Here is a 10,267-nt window from a genome sequence, read left to right as displayed (position 1 = left end):
ATCAAGAATCTTGGGTATCCAATAATCCCAGAACTGTCTCTGGTAATCTAATGTAAACAGGCTCTGTACGAAACGTACAATAAATATCCAAAATTAAATATATCAAAAATTTATAAACTCAATTCAACCAAATATTTCCATTCGAAATTATTTAGATCATCCGCTCTTTCATAATTGTTATTTCCTGTGTAAGTAGGCCAGGTGAGACAAAGGATTGCAATAGTTTGCTTTAATATCTAACATTCCTTAATCCAACTACGGCAATTTTGCAAGTAAAGAAAAATGTACTGAATATGCAGAATGTAAGTCGATTTCGATTATGTGGTCTTGACGTCACTGTACAATTTGACTATATATAGTTTGTTAGATTAGGAAATAAACGTTCATTATCAAGTGATCCGCATTATCAATCTCAATCCTCGAGTCCCTAAGTTTTCACCAACCCAGAACTCTTAGAACTTGAGGTATAATTGAGATACCACCCCAACATTGGTCCTTCGAGCCGGATCAAACCAACATTGGCCCTTCGAGCCTACACAATCAACCACCAGGGACTTTGGAATACATCCACTAGACCCATACCAAGAAGCAGTCAACGGACTCAACCACCAGGGAAATACATCCACTGGGCACACAACAAAAAGCAGTCAACAATCAACCAACAGGGACTTTGGAATACATCCACTGAACCCACATCAAGAAGCAGTCATCGGACTTACAACCCTTTGACTCAACCACCAGGGAAATACATCCACTGGGCACACATCAAGAAGCAGTCATCGGACTTACAACCCTTTGACTCAACCACCAGGGAAATACATCCACTGGGCACACATCAAGAAGCAGTCATCGGACTTACAACCCTTTGACTCAACCACCAGGGAAATACATCCACTGGGCACACAACAAGAAGCAGTCAACGGACTCAACCACCAGGAACATTGGAAAACACCCACTGTATCCACGATCCACAGGAAATTAACCACCCACATAATATCCAGCCACTGAATCCATCAGCCAGCAACACAAAGATCAAAAAAAAAAAAGATTGAAAACCTCATCGCCGAGCAACTCGGGAAAAAAACGAAGAAAACTGCGGCAGGAAGATGGCACTATTGGATGAAGAATGGGACAACTTTGAACGAGAGTTCGACGAAATTCATCAAAAACTGATAAATATTATGGAGTACTGCAGGGGACTCCTGAAACCAGAAAATCGCAGATCCAGCGCATCTCTGGAAGCAGAAGAACTGCAGGAGAGTGAAAAAGCTGTTCTCAAGCTTACACAGCAGCCATATTTTCAAAATGACATTGAGTTGATCATCAAAACAGGAAAGATGAAGAAGTCCAGCAACCTGGAAAGCCTTAACCCATATATAGATCACGAAGGCTTACTCAGAGTAGATGGGAGAATAAATAGCGCAACCCTGAAATATAGCCAAAGACATCCAATTACTCCACCCACAAGGAGCTACATTACTAACCTCATAATAAGAAACACTCACTTCGGATGGATTATTAGCGGAACCGCATCATCGAGTCTACAATTTCGTGTAGCAAGCTTGATCACGAATTTGAATGAAAATTCACAACTCACAAAACTATGTATAAAGAATTCATGCAGGAATACATTGCGCTAGGTCATATGAAAATTGCTAGCTCAAATAATTCAGCGAAGAGGTATTATATTCCACATCAACCTGTATTGAAAGAAGAACGTGATACGACAAAGCTAAGAGTCGTATTCGATGCAAGCGCAAAGACAAGTACCGGACTCAGCCTAAACGACATACTTCACACAGGACCTAAACTACAGCAAGATCTCATAGATATTCTGATAAGATGGAGAAAACACAAAATAGCCATAACAGCTGACATCGAGAAAATGTATAGGCAGGTGAAATTGGACAGAGAAAACCAGCCATTACACTCTATACTCTGGAGAAACACCAAAGATGAGCCAATTCAAACCTACGAATTAACCACTGTAACCTACGGTACAGCACCAGCAGCTTACCTGGCCATAAGAACAATGAGACAACTAGCTACAGATGAAAAGAAAAACCACCCCCTTGCGGCTGAAATAGTGCTACGGGATTTCTACGTGGACGATCTTCTGAGTGGCGCTGACACCATTGAAGAAGCACGACAAAAGGAAGTAACTGACCTACTCAAAAAGGGAGGATTCAATATAAGAAAGTGGAAATATAACGTACTGACCGAAAGCGAATCCACCGTCACGCTGGACGACAAAAATGGACCAACCAAGACGCTCGGTATAACATGGACTCCCAGAGAAGATAATATTCAGTATCTAATAAAACGAAACTCCGAACATCGGTTAACAAAAAGAAAAATCTTATCAGAAATCGCAACAATCTTCGATCCTCTTGGATTATTATCTCCAGTCATTATACAGGCGAAACTGTTAATGCAAGAAATATGGAAAACCAACACATCTTGGGATGAACCACCACCAGAGCACATCAGGAACACCTGGAAAAACTTCAGAAACGAGCTTCCAAAATTAGAAGAAATTCAGGTTCAACGCTGGATTCACCTACGGCGTGGTCAACCCTTGGAAATACATGGATTCTCAGATGCATCCCTGAAAGCATATGGCGCTGCAGTATACATAAAAACAACAGACACAAATGGGAATACCCACGTGGGACTCCTGGCTTCCAAATCAAAAGTATCACCACTAAAAAATACAAAGACAATCCCGCAGTTAGAACTCTGCGCAGCCCTTCTTCTAGCCAAACTCATCAAACGCTGCGTTACGGCCCTGAATCACAACAATTCAAAAATATCCACCTGGTCCGACTCTCAAGTAGTAATATCATGGATAAACGCTGACGCTGGAAAGTGGAAAATGTTCGTCGCGAACAGAGTTCGAGAAATTCATAACCTGCTAGGTCAAGGTCACTGGTACTACTACCGTTGGAAACAATATCACTTGCATTCAACGATAAACTCCAGCACGAACATCGTAATAATCATTGTCATTGTTTTACTTATTGTTTACTTTTTGAAACATAGGAAACAACAACAAGCACCGGCTGATGCACACGCGAGCAATAGACCAGTTCATCCTGAGGAGATCGAGCTGCAGCCAATATACAATGACTCCAGACTAGGTGTCCAGCTCCAGGGATGACAACCACCAACAAAGACATCAAGACCCCAACCACTTCACCATGGCCGCCGGGAATATGTACGAAACGTACAATAAATATCCAAAATTAAATATATCAAAAATTTATAAACTCAATTCAACCAAATATTTCCATTCGAAATTATTTAGATCATCCGCTCTTTCATAATTGTTATTTCCTGTGTAAGTAGGCCAGGTGAGACAAAGGATTGCAATAGTTTGCTTTAATATCTAACATTCCTTAATCCAACTACGGCAATTTTGCAAGTAAAGAAAAATGTACTGAATATGCAGAATGTAAGTCGATTTCGATTATGTGGTCTTGACGTCACTGTACAATTTGACTATATATAGTTTATTAGATTAGGAAATAAACGTTCATTATCAAGTGATCCGCATTATCAATCTCAATCCTCGAGTCCCTAAGTTTTCACCAACCCAGAACTCTTAGAACTTGAGGTATAATTGAGATACCACCCCAACAGGCTCTGTATCGTGTATAAATATTCATCCATGAAATGAAGTTCCAATAGGAATATAAAATTTCTCCGCAAGATTGCAAGAAGATTCTTACGACTTTTTCTTATAAACTCTGTTTCTGCATCAATAAAATGTGTAAAGTTTATAATAAATTTGAATGACGTTTTGGTTATGTTATTCTCACGACTGACACTTCCAAATCCTAACCTGATAAGTTCGTGAACTTAGAACCGGGTCAGTAATCCGAGAAGATCCGTCACGTGACCTCAATGGATCGAGTTAGTAACCCTGAGTAAGTTTCCGAAAACGCCTAAGGATTCGTATTCGGTGACAACGCTTTATGCGACTGAAAAATATTCAGCACATAACTATAACGTGTTGAATCGTTTTTTTCCTTCATATTATACGAATAAAAATCCTTTTCATTCAGATCTAGGACTTGCGTTCTATAACGTGCTGAATCTTCTTTTTTTTCCTTCTTATTATGTGAACGAACCAATGTGTACTTTCAGTTTCAGACCGAGCGATTCGATCGACAACGTGCTGAATATTTTTCAATCGCATAAAGCGTTGTCACCGAATACGAATCCTTCTCATTCAGATCTAGTCGTTGCGTTCTATAACTTGTTGAATCGTTTTTTTTTTCTTCATATTATACGAATACGAATCCTTTTCATTCAGATCTAGTCGTTGTGTTCTGAAACGTGTTGAATCGTTTTTTTTTCCTCATATTATACGAATACGAATCCTTTTTATTCATATCTAGGAGTAGATCTGACTCCCAAGGCCGAAATGCTGCAGGCTATGATGTTGGAGCTCCAGTATTGGCAATCTGTTACTTCTATTGTCCTATTTCCTAATTTCCTATTTCTAACTTGTGTGACACTCGATCGAGTGCTTTATTGGGCATGGTCATGAATGGGTGCTGACGTCCGGAGTTGGTCCGACTTTGTTCGTCTTATCGTTTCTTCTTTCTTCTTGCTCGACCGGGAGTATGCAGATTTTGGTTATAGGTCTTCTGATCTCTTTCCCATCTTTGCATCGTATCGTAGCCACTCTCACAAATCCGTCGTTTCCTGGGTGACACTGCGTCACTCTTCCCAAGGGCCAATAGTTGGGATTAACGTTGTCCTGTTTGACTAGTACGATATCTCCTATTTTCATGTTTTCTTTTTTATCCGTCCATTTGCTCCTTTGTTGCAATCTGGAGAGATATTCCGATGTCCATTTCTTCCAGAAGTCTTGTTTCGTTTTTTGTATAAGCCTCCATCTATCTTGTAGGGTGATATTCTTTTCATTGATCTCTGGTTCAGGGATTGAATGTAGTGATTTTCCTATGAGGAAATGTCCAGGCGTCAGCACATCTAATTCTTGTGGATTTTCGGTGATTGGGATAAGAGGGCGAGAGTTGAGGCATGCTTCTATTTGACATAGGAGTGTACTCATTTCTTCAAAGGTCAGTTTGTGATCTCCAACAATTCTTCGTAGGTGAAACTTCGTAGATTTTACGCCAGCTTCCCATAGTCCGCCGAAATGAGGGCTGCCAGGTGGTATGCGGTGCCATTTTATCGATTTTTCTGCTAATGCCTTCTCTATTGAACTTTCATTAATGGCTTCTTGATATTCTTTGTCAAGTATACGTTTAGCTCCGATGAAATTGGTTCCATTGTCACTGAATATTGCAGAGCATAACCCACGTCGCGAGGTGAATCTTCTGAATGCAGCCATGAATGCTTCTGTAGAAAGGTCACTTACTGCTTCCAGATGTATTGCCTTTGTTGCGAGACAGACGAAAATGGAGATGTATCCCTTGAAGGATTTGGATCCTCTACCTCTGGATAATCTCATTTGTATCGGGCCGGCATAGTCTATCCCAACATTAGTGAATGGGTGGGAGGGATTGACTCTTTCTCTCGGTAGATTTCCCATTTTCTGGACACATGGAGTGGAACGATATCGAGTGCATATAACACAACTCCTTATTATGTGTTTGATTTTATTTTTTCCATGTGGTATCCAGTATTCTTGTCTAACTTGACTTAATGTCAGTTGTGTTCCTCCATGCAGGGTTTCGTAGTGTGCGTTTCGGATAATTATGTCAGTCAGATGGCATTTTGTTGGTAGAATTATTGGGTGTCTTTGGTTGAAGCTCAGAGATGAGTTTTGTAATCTACCTCCAACACGAAGCACTCCCTCTTCGTCTATGTAGGGGTCCAAGTTTTTAAGGTGATCAGTCTTTTTGATAGTTAGATTGTTGTTTAATCTGGTTAATTCCTCTTGAAAATGTTCATTCTGGACCAATTTTATGAGTGTTGTTTTCGCCCATTGAAGTTCGGTCGGTGTGATGAATGGGGGTGCTCGCTTTTTTGGTAACTCGGTCGCATTCCTGGATCTGCAATTGTCTATGAACCTTTTGCAATAGGCCATCACTCGTTTTGTCTTCTTCCAGGATGAGAATTTTGTTAACAATTCTAAAGGTCCATTGGTCTTGGTGGTAAACACCGTTATTTCTTGAAATTCTTCGTTATTCATTACGATTTCTTTTGGAATCCCTTCAGTTCTCTTGATTTCACTACTTGATGTTTTGAGCCATGCAGGTCCATTCCACCATAATGTGTTTTTCTGGAGTTTACTTGGTAGCGCGCCTCTGGATAGTAAATCAGCTGGATTCTCCTCCGATTTCACGTAGTTCCATTGAACTTGACCTAGTAAGCGATGAACTTCGTTGACTCGGTTGACTATGAAGACGTTTTGCTTGTTCGGAGTTTTCTGTAACCAGGCTAACACAACTTTTGAGTCTGACCATGTGTAAATATTTATGTCGGCGATCTTCAGGGCTGTAATTGTTCGTTTCATCAGTTTCGCCAATAATGTTGCGGCACAAAGTTCCAATTGCGGGATAGTTAATTTGTTTTTTACAGGTGCAACTTTTGTTTTGGCTACTAGCAATGTTGTCTGGGTTTTGTCCTTCACGACTGCTTTGGTGTATATTGCTGCTCCATAGGCTCTTTGCGATGCATCACAGAATCCGTGTAGTTCAATGGGCTGCTCTGGATTATACTAGTAGTTGCAGGTTTTCTATTATTGGCAGTTCTTCTTTGAATTTGTCCCACGCTGTTTGGATTTCTGTAGGAATAGCTTCATCCCATTTTTTACCAGTTTTCCATATGTCTTGCATAATTATTTTCGCCTTGATTACAATTGGAGCCATGAGACCTAATGGATCGAATATTGAAGCAATTTCAGATAGCACTTGTCTTTTTGTGTTTATTCGATTGGAAGTTTGTTTAATAGTGTATTGGAAGTTATCATTTTGTGGTGACCATTTAATTCCCAGAATTCTGGTTATGTCCTCTCTGCTGTTGAAATCTTGAAAGGACGTATCATCATTTAATGTGAGATTGCTTTTCCATTTTCGAATGTTGAATCCTCCCTTGAGAAGTAGCGTTTTAACTTCTTGTCTGATTTTTTGTGCCTCTTCTTTGTTGTGGGCGCCGGAGAGAAAATCATCGACGTAGAAATCTTCAAGTATCAGTTCCGCAGCTCTCGGGAATTTGTCGCATTCATCCATGGCTAATTGGTGCATGGTTCTTATAGCAAGGTAGGCAGCGGGAGCGGTTCCGTAGGTGACTGTCGTGAGTTGATATTCCTGGATTGGGTCATTTTTGTTGAACCTCCATAAAATAGTGTGGAATGTTTGATCATCTTCATGTAGTTTAACCTGCCTGTACATTTTTTCCACATCTGCAGTCAACGCGATTTCGTATTTTCGCCATCTCAATAATATATCAATCAAGTCTTGTTGAAGCTTGGGACCAGTGTGTAATATATCATTTAAACTGATTCCGGTACTGATCTTCTGGCTCGCGTCGAATACGACACGCAGTTTTGTTGTTTCTCTGTCCTCTTTTATTACTGCTTGATGCGGAATGTAGTATCTTGTGCTGGTCGTCTGATTTGCTGGAGTCATGTGTTTTAGTTCGATATATTCCCACATGAATTCTTTGTACATTGCTTCCAATTTCTCGTCCTTTTCGAACTTCTTCTCTATCTGCAAAAGTCGAGCGATGGCGGTTTTTCTTGATTGTCCTAGCAATTGTTCCTTCTCCTTGAATGGCAGTCGTACAGTATATGTGCCATCCTGATTCCTTGTGTAAGTTTTCTTGAAGAATTCTTGGCAGGGACTTTCTTGGCTGTTGTTGTTTGTGAGGGTATCTGCTTCTTCTATTTCCCAGAATTTTGTTATCTGTATTTCCGGTGCAGTGGTGGCGATCATACTGGTTATTTGGAGTTGCGGACCAGCTGATGTGTTACCGGAGAGAATCCATCCTAACTCAGTGTTTTGTGCAAGCAGACCATTTTTAGATTTTTTAACACCATCCTGTACGATTTCCGTATATAAGTCGATTCCTAGGAGAATGTCGATATTTCCGGGTTTGTAGTAAGTGGGGTCGGCAAGGATTACGTTGTTCCAATTTTCGTCAGCAGTTATCGGTTGTTGAGGCATGGAGCTGGTCAATTTTGGTAGGATGTATAGCTCGGCTTGTAATTTGAAGTCGCTTGAAAATCTTGGTTTCATCCCGGTGTGGATTTTCCATTTTGAAGTCCCTGCGTCGCAAGATCCTAACCCTGTTATGTTCGCATGATGCCTTTGCTTGGGCATTCCTAAGGTATTTGCGGCTCCTTCAGTTATAAATGATACTTGGGAGCCTGGATCAATAAGAACTCGCATAAGTTCATGGTACCCTTTGTTGTTTTCAACATTAACGAATGCTGTGGCCAGGATGGGGATGGTTGGTCCATCATTGTTATTTGAAGCTTTTCCTAGATGGGACTCGAATCCATTTTCATGCTCTCTTGTGCGTTGACTTTTGGAGGTATCTTGCTTCTGTCCTTGCTGATTTAAATTTGTTTTGAAGTTCCGATAATTTTCCCAATGCAATGATGAGTGATGAAAGTTGTCACATTTGAAGCAGAGATTCTTGCTCGGGCATTTCGTATTGCTCGGATGCTTCAAACAATTCTTGCAGAGGTGTTGTTTGCGTACAAAATCGTTTCGTTCTTTTACTGACATATCCTTGAATTTTTGGCAACGGAAAATTTCATGGTTGCTGTCACATAAACTGCATGATTGTAAGTCGGTGTGGTAGTTTTGAAATTTATGTCTTTGTCCTGTTGATGGATGATCTGATTTTTTGATTGTGCCTCGAAGTGCTTCGAGGGATTGGAATCGATTTTCTAGAAACTCCAAAAGATCTGCCAGTGCTTGAATATCCTTGTGTGTTGTGGTAGATTGTTCATAGAGCCTTCTTGAATCGCTGTCTAATTTCTTTAGCAGCATATGCGCTATTATGTTGCTACCCAATTGTTCGGCTGGGATTCCCATATTTTCAATGGCTCTCAGATTTTCTTGAACAGTGTCGTGAAGTTTTTTAATGGATGCTGCCGACTCTTGTTGCAAAATTGGTAGATTCAAGATGTTGTCGGCGTACTTGCTGAAGAGAAGTCTGTTGTTGTTGTACCTCCTCTTTATCAATTCCCAGGCGATAGGGTAGTTTCTTGATGATACTTCTAAATGTTGAATGAGCTTCGCTGCTTCACCCCTGGTTTGGCTCTTCAGGTACTGCATTTTTTCAGCGTCCCCTAGTTCATGGTTTTGGTGTATGGTTTGAATGAATATATCTCGGAATGTGATCCAGGTCTCGTAGTCACCAGTGAAGATAGGGATGCTGATCCGTGGTAAATTTATGGAAATGTTTTTGTTTTGGAACTGTTTAGTATCAGTCGGAGAAGCAGTGATTATTTCTTCTATGATTTCCTCATATTTGGTTCTAAATTTTTCGAAGACTCCGGTTTTCTTGTATTTGACTATTTCTTCTTCATTGATAGTTAGCATCTGTTCATAGAGTGCTTCTATGTCCCGCCAGATCCTGGTTAGGTTTGCTTCGAGGAAGTTGTATATTTTGGGATGTAGTTGGCACTGTATTTTTGCTTGGGCCCTTTCCATTTCCCTTTTGAATAAATCCAATTTTATTTGAATTTGAAGGATGAAAGGGTGGTGGTAGCTGACTTCTTCTGACATCGGAGTGGACTTCTGCCATGTATTGATATAGTTCTTGATTTCTTGGTAGCATTTGGATATCTGACCATGTAAATCTTGTTTGAAGTAGGAATGCTCTTCATCAAGGGATTTCCGGAGTTCGTTATGATTTTCTTGGAATTTGTTCAGTAGATCTGCGGCCATCATGGATTTTTTCTTGAAGTATTCCTCTGTTTTGCGTGCGGACCCGTCTTTCTTGAGTGAAGATAATATTTTGCTCAGGTCTTGGCCAATAGTCATTTGTTCTCCCAATTTTTCTTCCATGTTGGTTGAAGGTTTCATGAAATCTCTGCTTTGAAGATTTTTTTTTTTTTTTTGTTGATTTTCCGGAAGGCTAGTTCACGGGCTCGTAGTTGGCGCTGGAAGGCTTCTTCGCGGATGCGGGTGTTGGCTCTGGAGGGTTTCTGCTGGCGCTAGATTTGGCTCTGGGAGGCTTCCCCACAGGCGTTGATGATTTAATTGAGATGAGGGTCGTAAATCCTTAGCTCTTATTTTTTCCAGTGGACTCGGTGTGTTCCCTGGCTTTTTTG

The 10,267-nt window shown here is 40.5% G+C and overlaps 3 protein-coding genes across 3 annotated transcripts; 1 reads left to right on the top strand and 2 right to left on the bottom strand.

Moving 5' to 3' along the window:
* The first annotated feature begins 1,603 nt into the window (after positions 1 to 1,603).
* LOC123306344 lies at positions 1,604 to 3,160 on the top strand. The gene has a single exon (XM_044888312.1). It carries the CDS (start codon positions 1,604 to 1,606, stop codon positions 3,158 to 3,160), a length of 1,557 nt encoding a protein of 518 aa, XP_044744247.1.
* Positions 3,161 to 4,549: 1,389 nt separating this feature from the next.
* On the bottom strand, positions 4,550 to 6,493 carry LOC123306343. The gene has a single exon (XM_044888311.1). It carries the CDS (start codon positions 6,491 to 6,493, stop codon positions 4,550 to 4,552), a length of 1,944 nt encoding a protein of 647 aa, XP_044744246.1.
* Positions 6,494 to 6,692: 199 nt separating this feature from the next.
* On the bottom strand, positions 6,693 to 10,001 carry LOC123306341. Its single transcript, XM_044888310.1, has one exon. The coding sequence runs from the start codon at positions 9,999 to 10,001 to the stop codon at positions 6,693 to 6,695; it is 3,309 nt and encodes a 1,102-aa protein (XP_044744245.1).
* Between the last annotated feature and the right edge of the window lie 266 nt (positions 10,002 to 10,267).

This window comes from Coccinella septempunctata, chromosome 2 (genome assembly GCF_907165205.1).
Source record: "Coccinella septempunctata chromosome 2, icCocSept1.1, whole genome shotgun sequence".
NCBI classification, from domain to species: domain Eukaryota; kingdom Metazoa; phylum Arthropoda; class Insecta; order Coleoptera; family Coccinellidae; genus Coccinella; species Coccinella septempunctata.
Note: the sequence above shows the minus strand (reverse complement) of the source record. Positions and strands in the feature narration are given on the sequence as shown.

Bases quoted from the DNA above. Each gene is read 5' to 3' on its own strand.
- LOC123306343 (XM_044888311.1), bottom strand. From the start codon at position 6,493: ATGAAACGAACAATTACAGCCCTGAAGATCGCCGACATAAATATTTAC.
- LOC123306344 (XM_044888312.1), top strand. From the start codon at position 1,604: ATGTATAAAGAATTCATGCAGGAATACATTGCGCTAGGTCATATGAAA.
- LOC123306341 (XM_044888310.1), bottom strand. From the start codon at position 10,001: ATGGAAGAAAAATTGGGAGAACAAATGACTATTGGCCAAGACCTGAGC.